This window comes from Myxine glutinosa, chromosome 7, assembly GCF_964187855.1.
Source record: "Myxine glutinosa chromosome 7, kmMyxGlut1.1, whole genome shotgun sequence".
Lineage (NCBI taxonomy): Eukaryota > Metazoa > Chordata > Myxini > Myxiniformes > Myxinidae > Myxine > Myxine glutinosa.
In genome coordinates, this window is record NC_136267.1 from 76,686,919 (window position 1) to 76,713,006 (window position 26,088).

Consider the following 26,088-nt stretch of genomic DNA (forward strand, 5'->3'; position numbering starts at 1 on the left):
GCAGGTGTCTCTTGCTCTTCTTGTGGTGCACTTGGTGGTAACTAAAAGTGGTTCACCTGTATGGCATAGGTGCCACGTTGACCCATAGGTCCATCCCCGGGTGGTGCTTGGCCGCAAACGAACTGCGGTCCATTGTGGGTGGCCACAAACATTGCGGTCCATATGGTGTATCGATCCCGGCAGCAAACAGCGAAAGTGCAGGCCCACAACTGCGCAGCCAGCACCTCTCTCTCCTCTCTCTCTACCCCAAAGCCAGATCCTCGGAGGTGGGAGACAAAAGAAGAAACAAGTGAGTAAGGTGGTAAGGGCGCAAAAGTGCACGCAATGTAAGGTGATGCACACTGGGGGCACATGGGAACCAGGTGAGACAGGTACGTTCCTATCGTACGCCCCCCCCCACCAGGTAACCTACATGGCCCCTCCCTTACCCCTTACTGTATCCACAAAACACAACACTACCCATAAACATCTACTTTACAAATCAACAAACATCCCTACTGTCTTCCCCGTTCCTCCCATATACCAAATTCGTCTTCTCTCCCTCCTAACCAATCAAATTTGCCATTTTCAACTCTCATCAAAATTTGCCATCTCCAACTCAACATCATAATTTGCCATTACCAATTCATCATCAGTCCCTCCTAGGGAGGGAGAGATGGAATCACCCCAATGTCTCATCCACGTCGTGATGCGTCTCACAAATCCACACAGCGATTCATCTCCTGCAACAAAACAAAGAAAACACAGGTGTGGAGTCATCATCATCACCACAGGTAAGTGGCTGCGTATGGTGCGACAGGTTCATCAATCCTAACTATTTCCTAAATGACTTTAACAACTTTACACTACCCGGGGTCTTTCTCCGGCCAAACCATTGGCCCTCTTACTCTATGGGTTCTAAAAACCAATTCCCATTGGCCAACCTGTGGTGCTTTTCAATTTGGGGTCTCACTCCCCCGATTCATCTCCCGGTGCCCTCGTACAATTTCTGGGCTGTGGCGTGTACCTCTCCCAGTGGGTCTACCCACCTGCACCCCTCCACCACTGCAGTTGCCTCCGAGCTTACCTGCTCCTTACCCTAACCTATCTACCTGGGGAAGGCCCTCTGGCGCTCTCCCCACTCCGTGCCCTCTCTGGCACTGGGCTGCCCGATCCACACCCGGGATCCTCAGGCACCCACTCACAACTACCGGCTCCCAGAGCCCACCTGCGGCCTCACCTGGCCGACATCCTCACAGTGGTGGAGTGCTCAACCAACTACACACACTAACAGGCTACACGCCCAGCCATTTCCACAACACTAATGCACCCATCCACAACACCATTCTGCAACCGCACCACAACTTCCAATATCCAACCACAATTTACCTGTACCCTCTACCTAACACTTACACTACCCGCCCCGGGTGCTCGTGAAAGGGGTCCACTCTTCCCCCATCCACACCTTCGCACCATGCACACCACTCCGTACCACTTACTCCAACTCTCTCCACACCCCTGTACTTGCACACCTGTGCTCTCACACCTGGTGCCACCTGCACCCTTCTCTCCCCAAGCGCATTCGCGCTGATCCACACACTCATTACTCATACACTGCTCCACACACCTGTCCAGTTGCACACCTGTGCAATCACACCTGTTCAATTCTCACACACACGGCATCATCTCAGCTAACTACTCCCTTCTGAAACTTGCGCTTCCCAGTCGTCCCTTTAACTATTGCGCTCCCTCGTCATTATAATCCACACTAATCTACCTGCGTCCCCACTACAGGTATCAGTCACTAACTAATCTTAACGTTACCTAATGTCAATCTTCGCTAGATCCCTACACACCATATCCTAACCCACCCGGGCTAGTTTTCACTGCCATACACCCCATAATCTAGTGCTCCTTTGCCCCCCATGGGAAGGATGGTGGATTTGCCATCCCACCACATCGGGGGTCTCTCACTACCAATTTTGCACATCAAATTTCAACAAATTAAAAATTTTCTATTTACTGCCAATTCTATTCACTTTTCTAAATTTTGTATCAAATCACTACTATCACTATCACCATTACCCGTCTACTTATTACTGCCTCTCGGTGCGCCAATTCCTGTCCAAAGCCCGGCTTCGTAAAGCCAAGCAATGGATGCTGGTTGTTTTGTGCCTGCGGCTGGATGCGTCCGGCACTCGGTGCAGGGACGGGGGCTTACCCGGGCCGAGATCCCATGCATCACCTCGGCGTGGAGCCATCCAATGTCCCGATCTCGACCTGCCGGCACGTCTCAACAAAACGTGGTCGCCATGACGACCCTTTCTATCGGGCTGCCAGCTCCGCCTAGTGGAGCCTGGACGCGGCCGTTCAAAGCGAGGCCCGGCACGCACCGAGGGCCTGCTTCGGCTATAAGTCGTTCTAAACTCTATCCCGTCTAACGTCGATGCTTCACCTGGACGCTTACACCCCGCAGCCCGTTCCTTGCTCACACATCCAGCCGTGCCCATGCTCCTCGTACCTTTCCTTACACACCCAGGTACACTCATTCCACTCACAGCCTTGGTCACACACCTGACCACCGAACACTTTGGCACACATTCGTTGCTCGCACACCTCACCAATACACCGCTTCGCGCCCCCTCCTCGGTCACCTCCTCTGTGACAATCACAGGTGTGCTCTCATTCGCACACCCAACCACGTGCCTCACCACCAACTCCAGCGTGCATTCCCACTCACGCTCCACCATTCCAGGTGTGCATCCTTCCATCCCAGGTGTACATCCTCGCTCACCTGTCACAACTAACTCACGCTCCATGTCACTCTCACTACTTTCACCTCCACTCGTGACAACGCACTCACCCTTACTCTTGACAGCACACTCTTTCCCCATGCACCTGTCCGTCACACACCTTTCTCGCGCACACTCTCCCGTTACACCCTCTGTAACACTCACCACAGGTGGACACTCTTCCTTACTTCTGACAGCGCACTCTTTCCTCATGCACCTGTCCGTCACACACCTTTCTCGCGCACACTCTCCCGTTACACCCTCTGTAACACTCACCACAGGTGGACACTCTTCCTTACTTCTGACAGCGCACTCTTTCCTCATGCACCTGTCTGTCACACACCTTTCTCGCGCACACTCTCCCGTTACACCCTCTGTAACACTCACCACAGGTGGACACTCTTCCTTACTTCTGACAGCGCACTCTTTCCTCATGCACCTGTCCGTCACACACCTTTCTCGCGCACACTCTCCCGTCACACCCTCTGTAACACTCACCACCCCGCGCTTCCACGTGCTCCCTCGCACACGCGCTACGACCGACTCACTCTCGCCAGCACACTCACTCCTTGGCACGCACTTTTTCCTCACACACCCCAGAGTCGGACTTTCTTGCACACCTCCTCTTTCGCACACCAGACCTGTCGCACACTTCACCAACGGCCTCTCACGAACACCCGGGTCCATCTCGACCCCCAAGCTTATTAAATCCCCTGGCGCTTCATACGCACGACCATATTGGTCACCACTTACACCGGGTCCTCTTCCTCTTCGCTTCTCCTCCATCACCTGCGAATCCCTCATCCGGTTAATGAGCACATCACGATCCAAACACAGACTTTGGACCAATTCTTTTATCTCCTCTTTTATCTCTTTGTTATCCCCTCTCCGTCGCTTCTTAATTTCGCTCACCCCTTCTTCCACTTCTTCTAATTTGTGCCTCACCTCTTTTATTCCCCGGTACGTCTCCTCAAGCTCGTCCTCCAAGGCTACCTTGACCGTTTCCATGTGCGTCCTCACCTGCCGGTCCTTCGTCTCCATTACCTCTATCACCTCGTCCAACCTCGTTGTCAGTCCCTCACGTACTATCTGACATTCCCTCTTTGTCGCTATTAAGTCGTTTTTTATGTCGTTTTGTGTCGCTTTTAACCCTCCTAATACCGCAGTGTTCCTTTGAACCTGCTCCACTAACTCCGTCTGTCCCACCGTCAGCTGCTCCACCTCCTGCGTCAGGTCCTCTATGCCCCCTTGTAACTTTACAGTCCCCTTTCTCACCTCCTTCTCCATGTGCTCCTTACAGTGCCTCACCTCCTCGCGCACTCCTCCGACCTCCTCACTCACTCCTCTTCTGATCTCCTCTCCCATCACTTGCATCTCCTGCCCAGATGCCACCCTCATCTGCTCCATTTCCTCCCTGTGAGCATCCAGTTTGGTTTCTACCCCCATTCTGACCCCCTCTATCTGCTGCTCCATTTGTTTAACTTCCCTTTCCGCTTGGTCCCTCATGTCCCTCAATTTGCCTTCCATACTGTTTTCTAACCCCTCTAACCCTTTTTGCATCCCTTCCATTTGATTCTCTTGAGCGGCCATTCTGTTTTCTACCCCCGTTAACCCATGTTTCACTCCCTCTATCTGATTCTCTTGAGCGGCCATTCTGTTTTCTACCCCCGTTAACCCATTCTTTACTTCTTTTATCCCGTTGTCTAACTCCTCAAAATTATTGTCTAACTTCTCAATTTTCTTGTCTAACTCCTCAAAATTATTGTCTAACTTCTCACTGGTACCCCTCGCTTCGTCCCTCATTACCCCCATTTGGTTTCCCAACCGCTCACTATCAGCCCTCATTTGCTCACTATCAGCCCTCATTTGCTCACTATCAGCCCTCATTCCCACCATTTGTTCCATAAGGGCCCTCATTTGCAGGAGGAAAAGGTTCGAATCCACCAGGGGCGCTGCCACGGTCGCGGGCGCGGTGACCAGCGAGGCGCCATTTTGCGCGCCCGCTTCTTCGTGCGTGACGGCGCTATTTTGCGAACCTGCCGCCCTCACTGCTTCGCTCTCCTCCTGTCCCTCATTTTGGTCCTGGACCGACCCTGCTTCACTCTCCCCTACCGGACCCCAGCCGTCTTGATCCGCCATAGCGCGACTTGCAAAATTCGAGTTTCGTAAAACAAAACAAATTTCGGCCGCTCCAAATTTTGACCAAATTTTTTTTTTTTCCTCTATTCGTTTTTTTTTTTTTTTTTTTTTTTCAAAATTTGGTCGGGCCTCGAATCTCACTCCCGACACCAATTGTTACAGATACGACTTTGATGGTATGGTGGGCCGAGCGGGATGGCCGCCGTATCCGTACAAGTTACCCCGATTGCACCCGGGGTTGACTAATCGCGCTATGCTGGCTCAATAAGAAAAAGAAGACACCCGGCTGGATTACAATCACACAATACGACACCAGGGGTTCAGTTCTCAAGACCTCCGGAGGAGGTTATATTAAGGCGGAAAAGGTTAGATTACAGGGGCTAGAGGTATATCATAGGAAGACAGGCACTTAGACACACTCTTATATTAACCCCGGACAGACGACAGACACACGGGACAAAATGCTGACTCACACGGGGGTTGATGAAAAGGAAAGGCAGGTAGCGATGGCTCAAGGTGCACTCTTGGCTCAAGGCAGAATCGACTCGGTCCGGTCCAGAGATGCGGGGAGGTATCGTCGCGCTGGGGGTGGCGGTGGCTTCTCTCTCCAGTCTCCAAGCTGAGGCGCATCTCACGTCACGTCCGGCAAGCGGCTGCGTATATCCGGCGGGGAGTGACACGCCCTCGGCTCGTTAGCTCCGCCTCGTGGAATCGGCACGTTGCTTCTCATTGGGTGCGTGCGGGGGGGGTTACTGGCTCCGCCCCTGACGAGGAGCTGACAGCCAGCCCCTTCGGGGTAACCCCGTGGAGCGCATGGTCTGGAGCTAATCGAGCCGGTGTGAGGACGCATCCTCCCCCGCTCCGCCGCCATCTCCTCTGTTGTTGTTGTAATTGTTGTTGTAGTTGTTGTTATTGTTGTTGTTTGGGGAAGAAGATGGGAGGAGGTATGGGAAAGGTCCTAAACTCACTACTGATGCCATATAATCACATTCTGGTGCAACGAAGAGTCATAATTAATGGAGACGAGGCCTTAACTGACATAGAATAAGAATAACTAGGAAGATGTCCGAAAGTTGTCTACGTGTGGTGCGGTGGACCTGGGCACGACATTTAATGGGGGAATAAGGGGAAGGTCGGCTCTACTGATTGTTATTTACATGCAATGGGACTAGGGAATGGGGGACTGGGGAAAGTTGGGGAGTATTGGAGAAAATAGGGGAATATTTACAAGCGGATATGGAGGCCAAATTCCATATTCGCAACAATATATATACAGTCACGTGAAAAAGTAAGTACACCCCAGGTAAAGTTTTGACTTTTTCAACATATTTCAACATACAGCTATTTGATCTTCATTTCAACAATATTGATAGAGAAAGGTGATGTAATAGGACAAATATCATGAAACATTTACATTTTATAGTCCATTGTATAATTTAAATAAACATAAATGCAAATTTCGCATGTGGAAAAAGTAAGTACACCCCTACATTTATCACTACTTCAAATACCTAAAATTAGAAACAGGTGCACCAGATTGCCAACTTGTTCAGGCCAGGCCGCCCCAGCAAGTTCAGCCCGAGAGCAGACAGCAAGATGCTGAAAGAAGTCTCTCAGAAACCCAGAATGTCATCACGGGACCTACAGGTAGCTCTTGCCACTGTTGATGTCAAAGTGCACGAGTCTACCATTAGAAAGAGACTGCACAAATTTGATCTACATGGGAGGTGTGCCAGGAGGAAACCTTTGCTGTCCAGAAAGAACATCAGGGCAAGACTAAAGTTTGCCAATGAACACCAAGGCAAAGACCAGCACTTCTGGAACAATGTGCTCTGGACAGATGAGTCAAAGGTAGAGCTATTTGACCACAGTACTAGAAGACATGTTTGGCGAAAACCAAAGACAGCATTTGACCACAAGAATCTGATACCAACTGTAAAGCATGGTGGTGGAAATATTATGGTTTGGGGCAGCTTTGCTGCATCAGGGCCTGGGCAGCTCACCATCATATAATCCACTATGAATTCTTCATTGTATCAGAGGGTGCTTGAGGATAATGTGAGGCCATCTGTCGGAAGGTTGAAGCTCAACCGAAGGTGGACCTTGCAACATGACAATGACCCGAAACATACCAGTAAATCCACCAAGGAATGGCTGAAAAGAAAGAAATGGAGGGTTCTGGAATGGCCAAGTCAAAGCCCGGATCTAAATCCCATCGAGATGTTGTGGGGGGATTTGAAACGAGCTGTGCATGCAAGAAACCCCTCAAACATCGCACAGCTGAAAGAATTCTGCATGGAGGAGTGGGCAAAAATTTCTCCCAGTCGATGTCAGAGACTGGTAGACAGTTATAAGAAACGCCTACTTGAGGTTATTTCTGCCAAAGGGGGCAATACCACCTATTAGAGCCAAGGGTGTACTTACTTTTTCCACATGCGAAATTTGCATTGATGTTTATTTAAATTATACAATGGACTACAAAATGTAAATGTTTCATGATATTTGTTATATTATATCACCTTTATCTATCAATATTGTTGAAATGAAGATCAAATAGCTGTGTGTTGAAATATGTTGAAAAAGTCAAAACTTTACATGGGGTGTACTTACTTTTTCGTGTGTGTGTGTGTGTGTGTGTGTGTGTGTGTGTGTGTGTGTGTGTGTGTGTGTGTGTGTGTGTGTGTGTGTGTGTGTGTGTGTGTGTGTGTGTGTGTGTGTGTGTGTGTGTGTGTGTGTGTGTGTGTGTGTGTGTGTGTGTGTGTGTGTGTGTGTGTGTGTGTGTGTGTGTGTGTGTGTGTGTGTGTGTGTGTGTGTGTGTGTGTGTGTGTGTGTGTGTTCACAAATTACTATCAGCAGAAATTCATCAAAACATGAGTTACATTTTTTTTCTTTTCGGTCCGAGTAAAATAACCAGACAGATAATAATCAATGTGACGATTCTATCGCAAATGCCATAAAGTTTCATAAAACATTGCTATGATGCATGGTTTACAGGCAAACTGTATTCTCAATGATAAAGTACAAACTCTGACCAAACAGTGTAGATATGGCTTCTGCTGCTCCGTTATAGATACGAGGCTCCTCCCGTGATGGTGCAATCGTGTCCCACAACAGCTGCACGTAGTAAATTACCATGTAGTAACCAGTGGTGCCGAAAATCCACCAGCAACACCAGATTTGCAGTGACTTTGAAGTTTTTACGGCTTTCCCCAGATCGGTTAGCATCCCGACGTAAAATCCATGCAGCAAACTCCCAGCACTTCTCCTGGGAAAGTGACCCGGGTCACTTTTACACAGAAAATCCTCATTAGAACTCTCATACGTTGTCGTCAAAGCGGATGCACTGCTGTTTGCCTTGGACCATTGTACGAGGTCGCCATTGGGTCCCTTGGAATGGTCCTCTGGTCCCTGATTGGCAGGAACAAGTCCATCTGCAGTGCTATAATCGCAGGGTGTCCTTTCTGAATTCTTGTTGAAAAACATACTCCGCTTGGGCCAAGGCAAGAAACATGACAGCAGGGCAGTGAAGGAAGTGAAGCCAAGTGAGATGTAACACAATACGAGATAAGAAACTCCACCGATAGTCACACAGAGCTGTCCCAGGCAGGAGCTGGTGAAGAGTCCAAGGAGCACGGCAAAGCGGGACAAGCTGGCGATACGCTGGTAATGCTCAGCATCTACCAGTGAAAACAAAAACGATGAGTAGGCAATCCTGGCCGCCATGGTCACGCCATAGAAGAACTCCAAAAACTGGATTGCGAGTAGGCTTTGGCCCAGGATGGCCAGCAACCAAACGGCCACAAAACTGGCACTTTGGATCATGAGGATGGGCTTGTACCGTAGCAGGTCCGACAGCAGGAAGGCTGGAATGAGTAGCACGAGGTAAGAGTACGCCAGCACTGGCATAACCTCATTTGTGATCTATGATGAGACATATTGGAATTTTTAAGCTCCGTGTATCAAAGGAAACTTATCCTAAAGGTCCGTAGTCGGACAAACCGAAAGATGCTTAATGTACTCTAGAGGTAAAAGGTCAATGATTACATTGCTTAAAGACTCGTGGAGGAGTTTGTTTATAAATCCCATATAACACAATTTCTCATATGATGGTGGTTTACCATTTCAACTCACTAAAGCCGCAAGGGTACAAAGTGCAGGCATTTTGATTAACAAATACCTATATCATGTGACCTATTAACAAAGGCAAACAATGTGAATGGCCGATAGAGCCTGTTGAGGTGTGTTTCGTGCTACGATCGCTCCAACCTCTCAGAGAGTAAGTAAACAAGAGTGTTTCAAAGCAACAATGACGTGGAGGAAGGAATGGGTAAGCAAGAGGCCGACATACAATCCTAATACTACTTTACATTTTATTGTGCAATTTGGCTGTGTCAGTGAGAACACCAAACTCTTTTTTGGCAATGAAATCTTTCAGTGAGGAAAGAAAGATACAAACTTAAAGATGCCTGAGGAAGGAAACAGAGAGGAAACAAACACGAATACGTGATCACGAGTAAAACACAAACAAGGATATTTAAGGATCATCAAAGTACAAAGTGCACGCACGTACACACGCGAACGCATGTGCTACATTGTCAAGTTAACTGACTGTTTGTACATAGCTGAGACTGTGGATCGAGATGAATGAGCACAAGCATAGGCAATTCCAAGGTGAACGCGCTTCAGGTGAACTTGCGTAATGGTTTGTTTTCCCTAAAGCTGACCCTCACTACATTCAGTTATTTCCTGAACATTACAACATATATTTCTAAAACATTATACTGCATTAACATTTAAAGGACTATACACACTCACTATGGGTATGGTTTAGGAGGATGGAGGGAGAGGGGGAGGGATGGGTGGTCATGAGATATGGATATGAGGAGAAGGATATGGAGGAAGGGAGGGATATGTGCATATCCACAGAGTTAAGTTACATTCAAAATATTTTTCACCTTAATTATACACTTTCACACTCGCTTAACCTATGATGCTTTAGACTTGGCCATGTTATTGTACACCGCTCCTTTCATATTCCATCTCCAGGTGCTGCATGACGTCGTTGCCGGGCACCAAAGAGGGCTCGGCAATGACACACGCTGAAAGGGAGTACTCAGTTTTCAATCAGGATTATTGTTGTACACCGTTCCTTCCCTATGCCATCTCCAGGCGCTGCATGACATCGTTGCCGGGCACCGAAGGGGGCTCGGCAATGGCGCGTGCTGAAAGGGAGTACTCAGTTTTCCACTGAGTTGAGATATCCTACAAAGGATATCTGGATTATTGTTGTACACCGTTCCTTTCCTATGCCATCTCCAGGCGCTGCATGACGTCGTTGCCGGGCACCGAAGGGAGCTCGGCAATGGCGCACACTGAAAGGGAGTACTCAGTTTTCAATATGGATTATTGTTGTACACCGCTCCTTCCCTATGCCATCTCCAGGCGTGCTTGGCGTCGTTGCCGGGCACCGAAGGGGGCTCGGCAATGATGCGCGCTGAAAGGGAGTACTCAGTTTTCACTCCGGTTTCTTGTTTCTTTGTTTGTCCGGGCGATATCTCAGCCATCCTTTGAGCTAGGAAGCTGAATTTGTGGCACAATAGTGAGCAAGTGATTTGGCAAAAAGGTTATTTTTTGTTTTTTGATTAATCAATTACTTGATGAGTTACTTAATTATTATCGATTAAGTACTGATATATTTCCTTTGTCATCTGGACAATATCTCAGGAACCTTTTGAGCCAGGAAGCTGATATTTGGACATGACAATGACCAAGTGATGTGGATGTGGCAATGACCAAATGAATGACCAAGTCAATTAATCAATCAATTATTTTTCTTTTTCAATCACTGACTTAATTAATTAATTTTCAAAAAGTCACAGCTTCAGATGAAACATTGGTGGTTGGGGTATGCTATCAGCCAATTGATAAAGAAATTATTTTACGATTACTATTTACCGATTTTATTTATGCAATTAATCAATCAATTTATTGCACACCTCTTCCTCCCAATACTGTCTCCATGTGCTGCATGGCAGTATCACCTGATGTGGAAGATGCCCCAGCAATGCCGCGCTGGAGGATGTTATTTATTTATTTGGTATGGGGGCGGTGTACTTTGAATGTATCTGAACTTGTTATCCTTACTTTATTACTATTATTGTTGCTAATACAATCATATATATATATATATAGTTATGTTTATGGGGGTAGGTGAGAGGATACCTTAGGGTAGGTAGGACTGTATAATTATAGCATGGACCGTGGATGCGTAGGAGAAATCTCGATGTACTTAGGTTGGGAAACTATAGCTTAAGATCGTTTATGTGTCTTCACACGAGGGGTGAAGCAGTGCTAATTAGTTAGGGATTAAGGCAAATTTCCCCCAGTATGTGATTCCCCTCTGTAACTTTCCTTTTATGTTTTGCTGACAAGGCCGGCCATGAAAACCTCCTTTAAACAATATTTACAACCACCGACAGAACCAAATCAGAGCCGATCGGACGAAGCCCCGCCCAAAGGACCTAATAAGGAAACAGGCCACGCCCCTGAGGGACATGATTAGCCCAGAGGTTGTGGGTGGGGCGAACTGGGAGGGACGTTCAGAGATTTGCTCTCAAGAGGACGAAGAAAGGCGCGTCACTCTCTCCCTTTCTGCTGGTTTTTGCACGAAGAAGGAAGGGCACCATCTTTTTGCATTGGTGCGCTGGTGATTTTGGTGCGGCAGCATCTTGACAGAGGCGGGCAACATTTGGGCTCACCAAGGAGCCGGGGTCCACGTGGCACTTGACAGTGGAGGCGAAAGAGGGACGACTTGACTGTTTGCCTCCTGCCTAGGCGTCTTCGACACACAGTGCTGGTGCCATTTTGGGGAGCTCCGGTGAAGGAGACAACGACCAGACCATCGTCATCACCTTTGGAAAAGAACTCGTTGGGACGAGCTAAGTGCACGAAAAGGCCATTTTATTTCATTTTATTTTCCCCTGCGTGTCCGTTTCTGTGTCTGAATGGATGATCCTCAAATTAGGAGTTTCAATTCGTTTTTACCACAACTTTATTTCGTCAATAATATATTTTCATGAAATCATTATTGTTGAGTTTATTGTGGTGTTTGCGTGTTTTGCGGTTTCAGAATAAACCCGTGTGTTCCATTGAGGTAAACAATTCGCATTCCTTCGTCCCACACACGACAAAAATTCCCGCCATTTTTCGGGCTGCCGCCTCGGGAGTAAGATTGTTTTGGCTATACATCATCCAGCAGTCTTAATAGCTGGTGACAGGACAATATATATATACATACAGTGCACATGAAAGCCCACAGAATCGTGTTTCTGACAGTCTGAGAGTCCTTTAGGTGCTTTTTTGCAAACTCCAAGCGGGCTTTCATGTGTCTTTCACTAAGGAGAGGCTTCCGTCTGGCCACTCTGCCATGAAGCCCAGATCGGTTGGAATGTTGCAGTGATGGTTGTCCTTCTGGAAGTTTCTCCCATCTCCACACAGGATCTCTGGAGCTCAGCTAGAGTGACCATCGGGTTCTTGGTCACCTCTATTACCAAGGCCATTCTCCCCCGATTGCTCAGTTTGGCCGGGCGGTCAGCTCTAGGAAGAGTCCTGGTTGTTCCAAACTTCTTCCATTTAAGAATTATGGAGGCCACTGTGCTCTTGGGAACCTTCAATGCAGCAGAAATTTTTTTGTAGGCTTCCCCAGATCTGTGCCTCGACACAATCCTGTCTCTGAGCTCTGCAGGCAGTTCCTTCGACCTCATGGCTTGGTTTTTGCTCCGATATGCATTCTCAGCTGTGAGGCCTTACATAGACGCGTGTGCCTTTCCAAATCATGTCCAATCAATTGAATTTACCATAGGTGGACTCCAATCAAGGTGTAGAAACATCTCAAAGATGATCAAGATAAATGGGAGGCACCTGAGCTAAATTTCAAGGGTCATAGCAAAGGGTCTGAATACTTATGTAAATGTGATATTTAATAATTTTTTTTTTAAATAAATTTGCAAAACTTTCTAAAATCCTGTTTTCTCTTTGTCATTATGGGGTATTGAGTGTAGATTGGTGAGGGAAAAAATGAATTTAAACGATTTCAGCATTAGGCTGCAACAAAACAAAATGTGAAAAAAGTGAAGGGCTGAATACTTTCTGAATGCACTGTAGGTCTCAGGCTTCATAGGCCTCTTTTGTAAAGCTCACGTTTTCTGCTTCTCTCACAGTAGTCAGGTTCACTATGTTTTTTCATTCAAAATCATGGTAGATTAGCAAACCTATACATTTTTGGAAACGTTATTACATGGAAAATCTGAAAATCAATGTTTCCATTTGCCAATTCCGACCAATTCGATTCGACCAATTCGACCAATTCGACCAATTCGACCATTCGACCATTCGACCAATCGCTTCGATCGACCATTCGACCATTCGACCAATTCGATCGATTCGATTCGATCGACCATTCAACCAATTCGATTTGCCAATCAATTTGACCGACCTTTGCTTGTGTGGAACGGACTGTGAAAACGATGCGGACTATATTGTCGGATACGACACACAGGACAGTGATGACGAACTCTAAATGGCATATTCTGTAATCGTGTATGTTTGATGCCATTGACTGCCTGTGTATATTTTGTCATTGACTGCCTGTGTAGATGTGAAGTTATACTGACTGCATGTGTATATATGATTTTGCTGACTGCCTGTGTATGTTTGGTGATATGAATTATTGTGACACATTTTGATGTTATTAACTGCCTGTACAAAATGATAACATGTATTTGATTATGCAACTTATCGCGAATATATAGACAGTATTTTGCAATTCAAAACCTTTGATTCGTGTCTTACCATTCCCCATAGCACTAATTTGATACTTTCATTGGATTGCTTGTCCCTGAAAATATAGGTTTAGTATATTTTTTAAAGTTTTTAGGGTAATTAGAGGCAGAAATAGAACAAAATATGTATTTTACAGTGGCCATTTTGAAAATCCAAAATGGCCGCCATACAGGTATCTCTCCAAATGTAAACATTGATTTTTAGTTTCCTTATGCTATAACCTTTCCAAAAATGTATAGGTTTGCTAATCTACCATGATTTTGAATGAAATATAATATATTGACACAGTGAACCTGACTACAGCTTTATCTCAACTCTAAATGGACATCTGATTTCATTTTTCAGTCGTGAAGATGGTTTCACTCGTTTGCAGCAAACGAAGAGAAAAATGAGACGACAATTGATGTGTAAATAGGAAAAACACATTTTAATAGCCACTTTGAATTTGACTGGTCGAGGGTAATGCTTTCAGGCCCCATAACGGTTTTACTCATTGATCATTCCTGTGTTACTTAAAGTTGCATGAAAAGTTGATGTTGCTGGAGAACGTGATGTGATGATCGACCGGAAACACATGGGAGTCGGGCGAGTGAGGACGAAGATAAGTGAGGGAAGCGTTGTTTGCCAGGGATTATGCTGCAGTGGCACAAAATGCACCACAATACTGAGATAGCCATTTATTGAAGGGTAATGAAAGGACGTTGCAAGTAAGACAGCATCAAGTTCGGTCATTGTGGTGATACTATACTAAAGTAATATAAACATTTTTTTGAATTCAAAACGATGTTATTCCAAAAGGTATGTAAACAAGGTAGTAATAGAAATGTGAAGTGATCATGTGAAACCATCCCTACATCTTTCTTTGAATAATGGTTGTCCCAAGAAAATACACTGTAGGTATGTGTGTGTTTGTATGTGTGTTCGATATAACTGTCTTTTTTATTATTATGTCAGACTGTCTGCCATTTTGGTGATTTATGAACCATTTTGAGAAGGCACTCGGTGTGTTGACTGGTGCGTACTTTCAAAGCTTATTCATCCCTCCAACCAATTCGTCCATCTCAGCTTGGAATTCCCATCTTCATCATCTGTGGTACAGCTATAATGGCTGAATCGGGTTCTGCTCTCGGTCTCTGCTTCAGTGATTTGGGGATTCACCTTCTGAGGATGTATTGAAACTGCCTGTCGGCTTCACCATTTGTGTGCATCCTCAGAAATTTGACCGTTCCAACGGGCCTCACCGCTGACATCCCACCCATTTATGATCTTCTGATTTTAATGTGCAAACTGCTTGATTAAGCTGAGTTGCCACATCGAGACCTAGCATCGAGACCACATCGAGACCTTCCTCACACCTAGCTCGGCTTCACGCTGTTGAAACCAAAGCTTTCAGAATCATTGGAATCTCCCGCGATGAAGCTATCTCCGAGGGCCTTTCACTCACTCACCGCAGGCAGGTAGGTGGTCTTTATGTCTTCTACCGACTCCTCTCCGGCCTTGCTCCCCCAGCTCTCTCTGTATTCTGTCCCCCAAATATTCCTGCAGGTCGCACAAGATCTGCCAGCAACCCTCTTATGGTTGAACTGCCAAAATCTAGGCTCTCTGCTCACCTTCACTCTTTCATTCCTCTTTTCTCCCACCTCTGCAACAAACTCCCACTCTCCCTTCAATCCCACTCCTCCCTCCAGGTCTTTAAAACAGCTGATCACCACCATCTCTTATCTTCCCCCATCCAGAACCTTGATCTTTTCTACCCGTGCTAAATCACCCCAGATCCACTTTTTTTGAAATTCCAACTTCTTTCCTGGAAGTCCTTGCAGTGTCCATATGTTTTATACCTCTCCCACCTCCCCCCAAGCCCTCTCCCTCCCACAGATCTCTCGATGTCCCTGCTCTCAAATGTTGCGTTTGTGTCCTTCCCCCTCTCTCCCCATCTTGTCTACCGCTCCCCTTATTTTGTGTTTTATGTGTCGGTTTGTCTTTCTGTGTGATTAATGTTAGCTCTTTCACGAGCCTCGATCTTGTATACAAAAAAAAAAGAACAAGTACAGACACATTCAAAGTACACCGCCCCCATGCCAAATAATTAAATATCCTACAGCGCGGCAATACCGCAGTGCAGCTCATTGAAGCTGCATTGGGAGGGAGAGGTGTACACTAATTGATTGATTAATTGTATAATTAAAATCAATAAAAGATTATCACAAAATATTTTCTTAATCAATTGGCTAATAGCATAACTAAACCACGAGTGCTTCATCCGAAGATGTATCTTTTAGAAATTTAATTAAATAAGTCATTAGTAAAAAATCAAATAATTAATCGATTAATCAATAAATAATTAATCGATTAATCAATAAATAATTAATCGATTAAATGATTAATCAATAAATCAAAAATATCCTTGACAGCCACATCACTTGGTCACTGTCACGTCCAAATATTAGCTTCCCAGCTCAAAAGGTGCCTGAGATATTGGCCAAATGAGAAAGAAAATAAATAAATGATTAATAATGAAAATAAATAAATAATAATCATGAAAAAATTAAATTATTAATCAATTCGGTCACAGAACACATAAACCACCACCATTTCATCAGAATCTGTAACTGAAAAAAAAAAAAATTTTCAGTAATTAATCAAATAATTAAATAATTAATCGATTAATTGATTAATCAATAAATCAAAAATATCCTTGATAGCCACATCACTTGGTCACTCATGTCCAAATATTAGCTTCCGAGCTCAAAAGGTGCCTGAGATATTGGCCAAATGAGAAAGAAAATAAATAAATGATTAATAATGAAAATAAATAAATAATAATCATGAAAAAATTAAATTATTCATCAATTCGGTCAGAGAACACATAAACCACCACCATTTCATCAGAATGTGTGACTGAATTATTTATTTTTTTTGTAGTAATTAATCGAATAATTAAATAATTAATCGATTAATTGATTAATTGATTAATCAATAAATCAAAAATATCCTTGATAGCCACATCACTTGGTCACTCATGTCCAAATATTAGCTTCCGAGCTCAAAAGGTGCCTGAGATATTGGCCAAATGAGAAAGAAAATAAATAAATGATTAATAATGAAAATAAATAAATAATAATCATGACGAAAAATTAAATTATTAATCAATTCGGTCAGAGAACAAATTAATGAACCACCACCATTTCATCAGAAACTGTAACTGGAAAAAAAAAATTTTTTTAATAATTAATAGAATAATTAAAAAATTAATCGATTAATTGATCGATCAATAAATCAAAAATATCCTTGATAGCCACATCACTTGGCCACTCATGTCCAAATATTAGCTTCCGAGCTCAAAAGGTGTCCGAGATATTGGCCAAATGAGAAAGAAAATAAATAAATGATTAATAATGAAAATAAATAAATAATAATCGTGAAAAAATTAAATTATTAATCAATTCGGTCAGAGAGCAAATGAACCACCACCATTTCATCGGAATCTGTAACTTAAAAAAAAATATATATTTAGTCATTCATCGAATAATTAAATAATTAATCGATTAATTGATTAATTAATAAATGAAAAATATCCTCTGCAGCCAAATCACCTGGTCATTGACATGTCCAAATATCAGCTTCCTAACTCAAAAGGTGCCTGAGTTAATGGTCAGAAGAGAAAGGAAATTTGATTAATTAAATAAGTACTCAATTAATCGCTAATAATTAAATAACTCCTCAATTAATTGATTATTCAAAAAACAAAAAATACGGTTTTTGACAAAGGACTTGCTCACGACTGTGCCGAAATTTCAGCTTCCTAGCTCAAAGGATGGCTGAGATATCGTCCGGGAAAACAAGAAAGCAAGAAAACAAACAAGAAAGAAAACAAACAAGAACAAATACATTCAAAGTACACCGCCCCATGCCAAATAATTAAATATGCTGCAGCGCGGCATTGCCGGGGCGCCTCAGGCACCCGGCAATACCGCAGTGCAGCTCATTGAGGCTGCATTGGGAGGGAGAGGTGTACACTAATTGATTGATTAATTGTATAATTAAAATCAATAAAAGATTATCACAAAATATTTTCATAATCAATTGGCTAATCGCATAACTAAACCACTAGTGCTTCATCCGAAGATGTATCTTTCAGAAATTTAATTAAATAAGTCATTAATAAAAAATTAAATAATTAATTGATTACTCAATAAATAATTAATCGATTAATCAATAAATAATTAATCGATTAAATGATTAATCAATAAATCAAAAATATCCTTGATAGCCACATCACTTGGTCACTCATGTCCAAATATTAGCTTCCCAGGTCAAAAGGTGCCTGAGATATTGGCCAAATGAGAAAGCAAATAAATAAATGATTAATAATGAAAATAAATAAATAATAATCATAAAAAAATTAAATTATTAATCAATTTGGTCAGAGAACACATAAACTACCACTATTTCATCAGAATCTGTAACTTAAAAAAAAAAAAATTTTTTGTCATTAATCGAATAATTAAATAATTAATCGATTAATTGATTAATTAATAAATCAAAAATATCCTTTGCAGCCAAATCACCTGGTCATTGGCATGTCCAAATGTCAGCTTCCTAACTCAAAAGGTGCCTGAGTTAATGGTCAGAAGAGAAAGGAAATTTGATTAATTAAATAAGTACTTAATTAATCGCTAATAATTAAATAACTCCTCAATTTATTGATTAATCAAAAAAAAAAATACCGTTTTTGACAAAGGACTTGCTCACTATTGTGCCGAAATTTCAGCTTCCTAGCTCAAAGGATGGCTGAGATATCGTCCGGACAAACAAACAAGAAAGAAAACAAGAAAACAAACAAGTACACATACATTCAAAGTACACCGCCCCATGCCAAATAATTAAATATGCTGCAGCGCGGCATTGCCGTGGCGCCTCTGGCGCCCGGCAATACCGCAGTGCAGCTCATTGAGGCTGCATTGGGAGGGAGAGGTGTACACTAATTGATTGATTAATTGTATAATTAAAATCAATAAAAGATTATCACAAAATATTTTCATAATCAATTGGCTAATCGCATAACTAAACCACTGGTGCTTCATCCAAAGATGTATCTTTTAGAAATTTAATTAAATAAGTCATTTATAAAAAATTCATTGATTACTCAATAAATAATTAATCGATTAATCAATAAATAATTAATAGATGAAATGATTAATCAATAAATCAAAAATATCCTTGATAGCCACATCACTTGGTCACTCATGTCCAAATATTAGCTTCCCAGCTCAAAAGGTGCCTGAGATATTGGCCAAATGAGAAAGAAAACAAGTACACATACATTCAAAGTACACCGCCCCATGCCAAATAATTAAATATGCTGCAGCGCGGCATTGCCGGGGCGCCTCCGGCGCCCGGCAATACCGCAGTGCAGCTCATTGAGGCTGCATTGGGAGGGAGAGGTGTACACTAATTGATTGATTAATTGTATAATTAAAATCAATAAAAGATTATCACAAAATATTTTCATAATCAATTGGCTAATCGCATAACTAAACCAGTAGTGCTTCATCCGAAGATGTATCTTTTAGGAATTTAATTAAATAAGTCATTTATAAAAAATTAAATAATTAATTGATTACTCAATAAATAATTAATCGATTAATCAATAAATACTTAATAGATGAAATGATTAATCAATAAATCAAAAATATCCTTGATAGCCACATCACTTGGTCACTCATGTCCAAATATTAGCTTCCCAGCTCAAAAGGTGCCTGAGATATTGGCCAAATGAGAAAGAAAATAAATAAATGATTAATAATGAAAATAAATAAATAATAATCATAAAAAAATTAAATTATTAATCAATTTGGTCAGAGAACACATAAACTACCACTATTTCATCAGAATCTGTAACTTAAAAAAAAAAAATTTTTTTGTCATTAATCGAATAATTAAATAATTAATCGATTAATTGATTAATTAATAAATCAAAAATATCCTTTGCAGCCAAATCACCTGGTCATTGGCATGTCCAAATATCAGCTTCCTAACTCAAAAGGTGCCTGAGTTAATAATGGTCAGAAGATAAATGAAATTTAATTAATTAAATAAGTACTTAATTAAACGCTAATAATTAAATAACTCCTCAATTAATTGATTATTCAAAAAACAAAAAATACCGTATTTGACAAAGGACTTGCTCACTACTGTGCCGAAATTTCAGCTTCCTAGCTCAAAGGATGGCTGAGATATCGTCCGGACAACCAAGAAAGAAAGAAAACAAGAAAACAACCAGAGTGAAAACTGAGTACTCTCTTTCAGCGTGCGTCACTGCCGAGCCCCCTTCGGTGCCCAGCAATGACGATTTGCAATGCCTGGAGATGGCATAGGAAAGGTGCGGTGTACAATAAATAAATGATTAATAATGAATATAAATAAATAATAATCATAAAAAAATTAAATTATTAATCAATTTGGTCAGAGAACACATAAACTACCACTATTTCATCAGAATCTGTAACTTTAAAAAAAAAAAATTTTTTTGTCATTAATCGAATAATTAAATAATTAATCGATTAATTGATTAATTAATAAATCAAAAATATCATTTGCAGCCAAATCACCTGGTCATTGGCATGTCCAAATATCAGCTTCCTAACTCAAAAGGTGCCTGAGTTAGTGGTCAGAAGAGAAAGGAAATTTAATTAATTAAATAAGTACTTAATTAATCGCTAATAATTAAATAACTCCTCAATTTATTGATTAATCAAAAAAAAAAAATACCGTTTTTGACAAAGGACTTTCTCACTATTGTGCCAAAATTTCAGCTTCCTAGCTCAAAGGATGGCTGAGATATCGCCCGGACAACCAAGAAAGAAAACAAACAAACAAACAAGAAACCAGAGTGAAAACTGAGTACTCTCTTTCAGCGTGCGTCACTGCCGAGCCCCCTTTGGTGCCCGGCAATGACGATTTGCAATGCCTGGAGATGGCATAGGAAAGGAGCGGTGTACAACAAACAAACAACCAGAGTGAAAACTGAGTACTCTCTTTCAGCGTGCGTCACTGCCGAGCCCCCTTCGGTGCCCGGCAATGACGATTTGCAATGCCTGGAGATGGCATAGGAAAGGAGCGGTGTACAACAAGAAAGAAAACAAACAAGAAAGAAACCAGAGTGAAAACTGAGTACTCTCTTTCAGCGTGCGTCACTGCCGAGCCCCCTTTGGTGCCCGGCAATGACGATTTGCAATGCCTGGAGATGGCATAGGAAAGGAGCGGTGTACAACAAGTACACATACATTCAAAGTACACCGCCCCCATGCCAAATCATTAAATATCCTACAGCGCGGCATTGCCGGGGCGCCTCCGGCGCCCGGCAATACCGCAGTGCAGCTCATTGAGGCTGCATTGGGAGGGGGAGGTGTACACTAATTGATTGATTAATTATATAATTAAAATCAATAAAAGATTATCACAAAATATTTTCATAATCAATTGGCTAATAGCATAACTAAACCACTCGTGCTTCATCCGAAGATGTATCTTTTAGAAATTTAATTAAATAAGTCATTTATAAAAAATTAAATAATTAATTGATTACTCAATAAATAATTAATCGATTAATCAATAAATAATTAATAGATGAAATGATTAATCAATAAATCAAAAATATCCTTGATAGCCACATCACTTGGTCACTGACATGTCCAAATATTAGCTTCCGAGCTCAAAAGGTGCCTGAGATATTGGCCAAATAAGAAAAAAAAAAAAAAAGATTAATAATGAAAATAAATAAATAATAATCATAAAAAAATTAAATTATTAATCAATTTGATCAGAGAACACATAAACTACCACTATTTCATCAGAATCTGTAACTTTAAAAAAAAAATTTTTTGTCATTAATCGAATAATTAAATAATTAATCGATTAATTGATCAATTAATAAATCAAAAATAGCCTTTGCAGCCAAATCACCTGGTCATTGGCATGTCCAAATAACAGCTTCCTAACTCAAAAGGTGCCTGAGTTAATGGTCAGAAGAGAAAGGAAATTTGATTAATTAAATAAGTACTTAATTAATCGCTAATAATTAAATAACTCCTCAATTTATTGATTAATCAAAAAAAAAAATACCGTTTTTGAAAAAAGACTTGCTCACTATTGTGCCGAAATTTCAGCTTCCTAGCTCAAAGGATGGCTGAGATATCGCCCGGACAAACAAGAAAACAAGTACACATACATTCAAAGTACACCGCCCCATGCCAAATAATTAAATATGCTGCAGCGCGGCATTGCCGGGGCGCCTCCGGCGCCCGGCAATACCGCAGTGCAGCTCATTGAGGCTGCATTGGGAGGGAGAGGTGTACACTAATTGATTGATTAATTGTATAATTAAAATCAATAAAAGATTATCACAAAATATTTTCATAATCAATTGGCTAATCGCATAACTAAACCAGTAGTGCTTCATCCGAAGATGTATCTTTTAGAAATTTAATTAAATAAGTCATTTATAAAAAATTAAATAATTAATTGATTACTCAATAAATAATTAATCGATTAATCAATAAATACTTAATAGATGAAATGATTAATCAATAAATCAAAAATATCCTTGATAGCCACATCACTTGGTCACTCATGTCCAAATATTAGCTTCCCAGCTCAAAAGGTGCCTGAGATATTGGCCAAATGAGAAAGAAAATAAATAAATGATTAATAATGAAAATAAATAAATAATAATCATAAAAAAATTAAATTATTAATCAATTTGGTCAGAGAACACATAAACTACCACTATTTCATCAGAATCTGTAACTTTAAAAAAAAAAAATTTTTTGTCATTAATCGAATAATTAAATAATTAATCGATTAATTGATTAATTAATAAATCAAAAATATCCTTTGCAGCCAAATCACCTGGTCATTGGCATGTCCAAATATCAGCTTCCTAACTCAAAAGGTGCCTGAGTTAATAATGGTCAGAAGATAAATGAAATTTAATTAATTAAATAAGTACTTAATTAAACGCTAATAATTAAATAACTCCTCAATTAATTGATTATTCAAAAAACAAAAAATACCGTATTTGACAAAGGACTTGCTCACTACTGTGCCGAAATTTCAGCTTCCTAGCTCAAAGGATGGCTGAGATATCGTCCGGACAACCAAGAAAGAAAACAAGAAACCAGAGTGAAAACTGAGTACTCTCTTTCAGCGTGCGTCACTGCCGAGCCCCCTTTGGTGCCCGGCAATGACGATTTGCAATGCCTGGAGATGGCATAGGAAAGGAGCGGTGTACAACAAGTACACATACATTCAAAGTACACCACCCCATGCCAAATAATTAAATATGCTGCAGCGCGGCATTGCCGGGGCGCCTCAGGCGCCCGGCAATACCGCAGTGCAGCTCATTGAGGCTGCATTGGGAGGGAGAGGTGTACACTAATTGATTGATTAATTGTATAATTAAAATCAATAAAAGATTATCACAAAATATTTTCATAATCAATTGGCTAATCGCATAACTAAACCACTAGTGCTTCATCCGAAGATGTATCTTTTAGAAATTTAATTAAATAAGTCATTATAAAAAATTAAATAATTAATTGATTACTCAATAAATAATTAATCGATTAATCAATAAATAATTAATAGATGAAATGATTAATCAATAAATCAAAAATATCCTTGATAGCCACATCACTTGGTCACTCATGTCCAAATATTAGCTTCCCAGCTCAAAAGGTGCCTGAGATATTGGCCAAATGAGAAAGAAAATAAATAAATGATTAATAATGAAAATAAATAAATAATAATAATCATAAAAAAATTAAATTATTAATCAATTTGGTCAGAGAACACATAAACTACCACTATTTCATCAGAATCTGTAACTTAAAAAAAAAAAAGTTTTTGTCATTAATGGAATAATTAAATAATTAATCGATTAATTGATTAATTAATAAATCAAAAATATCCTTTGCAGCCAAATCACCTGGTCATTGGCATGTCCAAATATCAGCTTCCTAACTCAAAAGGTGCCTGAGTTAATGGTCAGAAGAGAAATGAAATTTAATTAATTAAATAAGTACTTAATTAAACGCTAATAATTAAATAACTCCTCAATTAATTGATTATTCAAAAAACAAAAAATACCGTATTTGACAAAGGACTTGCTCACTACTGTGCCGAAATTTCAGCTTCCTAGCTCAAAGGATGGCTGAGATATCGCCCGGACAACCAAGAAAACAAGAAACCAGAGTGAAAACTGAGTACTCTCTTTCAGCGTGCGTCACTGCCGAGCCCCCTTTGGTGCCCGGCAATGACGATTTGCAATGCCTGGAGATGGCATAGGAAAGGAGCGGTGTACAACAAACAAGAAAGAAAACAAGTACACATACATTCAAAGTACACCGCCCCATGCCAAATAATTCAATATGCTGCAGCGCGGCATTGCCGGGGCGCCTCCGGCGCCCGGCAATACCGCAGTGCAACTCATTGAGGCTGCATTGGGAGGGAGAGGTGTACACTAATTGATTGTATAATTAAAATCAATAAAAGATTATCACAAAATATTTTCATAATCAATTGGCTAATCGCAGAACTAAACCACTAGTGCTTCATCCGAAGATGTATCTTTTAGAAATTTAATTAAATAAGTCATTTATAAAAAATTAAATAATTAATTGATTACTCAATAAATAATTAATCGATTAATCAATAAATAATTAATAGATGAAATGATTAATCAATAAATCAAAAATATCCTTGATAGCCACATCACTTGGTCACTCATGTCCAATTATTAGCTTCCCAGCTCAAAAGGTGCCTGAGATATTGGCCAAATGAGAAAGAAAATAAATAAATGATTAATAATGAAAATAAATAAATAATAATCATAAAAAAATTAAATTATTAATCAATTTGGTCAGAGAACACATAAACTACCACTATTTCATCAGAATCTGTAACTTTAAAAAAAAAAATTTTTTTTGTCATTAATCGAATAATTAAATAATTAATCGATTAATTGATTAATTAATAAATCAAAAATATCCTTTGCAGCCAAATCACCTGGTCATTGGCATGTCCAAATATCAGCTTCCTAACTCAAAAGGTGCCTGAGTTAATAATGGTCAGAAGAGAAATGAAATTTAATTAATTAAATAAGTACTTAATTAAACGCTAATAATTAAATAACTCCTCAATTAATTGATTATTCAAAAAACAAAAAATACCGTATTTGACAAAGGACTTGCTCACTACTGTGCCGAAATTTCAGCTTCCTCGCTCAAAGGATGGCTGAGATATCGTCCGGACAACCAAGAAAGAAAGAAAGAAAACAAGAAAGAAAGCAAGAAACCAGAGTGAAAACTGAGTACTCTCTTTCAGCGTGCGTCACTGCCGAGCCCCCTTTGGTGCCCGGCAATGACGATTTGCAATGCCTGGAGATGGCATAGGAAAGGAGCGGTGTACAACAAGAAAGAAAACAAGTACAAACAAGTACACATACATTCAAAGTACACCGCCCCCATGCCAAATAATGAAATATCCTACAGCGCGGCATTGCCGGGGCGCCTCCGGCACCCGGCAATACCGCAGTGCACCTCATAGAGGCTGCGTTGGGAGGAAGAGGTGTTCGCTAATTGTTGATTAATTGTATAATTCAAATCAATAAAAGATTATCACAAAATATTTTCTTAATCAATTGGCTAATAGCATAACTAAACCAGTAGTGCTTCATCCGAAGATGTATCTTTTAGAAATTTTATTAAATGTCATTAATAAAAAATTAAATAATTAATTGATTAATCAATAAATAATTAATCAATTAATCAATAAATAATTAAGCAATTAAATGATAAATCAATAAATCAAAAATATCCTTGATAGCCACATCACTTGGTCACTGTCATGTCCAAATATTAGCTTCCCAGCTCAAAAGGTGCCTGAGATATTGGCCAAATGAGAAAGAAAATAAATGAATGATTAATAATGAAAATAAATAAATAACAAGTACACATACATTCAAAGTACACCGCCCCATGCCAAATAATTAAATATGCTGCAGCGCGGCATTGCCGGGGCGCCTCCGGCGCCCGGCAATACCGCAGTGCAGCTCATTGAGGCTGCATTGGGAGGGAGAGGTGTACACTAATTGATTGATTAATTGTATAATTAAAATCAATAAAAGATTATCACAAAATATTTTCATAATCAATTGGCTAATCGCATAACTAAACCAGTAGTGCTTCATCCGAAGATGTATCTTTTAGAAATTTAATTAAATAAGTCATTTATAAAAAATTAAATAATTAATTGATTACTCAATAAATAATTAATC

At 40.8% G+C, this 26,088-nt stretch overlaps 1 protein-coding gene across 2 annotated transcripts in view; it reads right to left on the reverse strand.

The window, feature by feature from the left end:
* The window catches only part of SLC19A1 (solute carrier family 19 member 1), an 84,737-nt gene that overhangs the window by 35,466 nt on the left and 23,183 nt on the right, over positions 1 to 26,088 (reverse strand). The window contains exon 2 of one of the 2 annotated variants that reach the window (XM_068122574.2): positions 7,943 to 8,831. In XM_068122574.2, coding sequence (XP_067978675.1) covers positions 7,943 to 8,831 — 889 coding nt within the window. The remainder of the gene's footprint in view (positions 1 to 7,942; positions 8,832 to 26,088) is intronic. The other variant, XM_068122575.2, reaches the window with a different exon arrangement.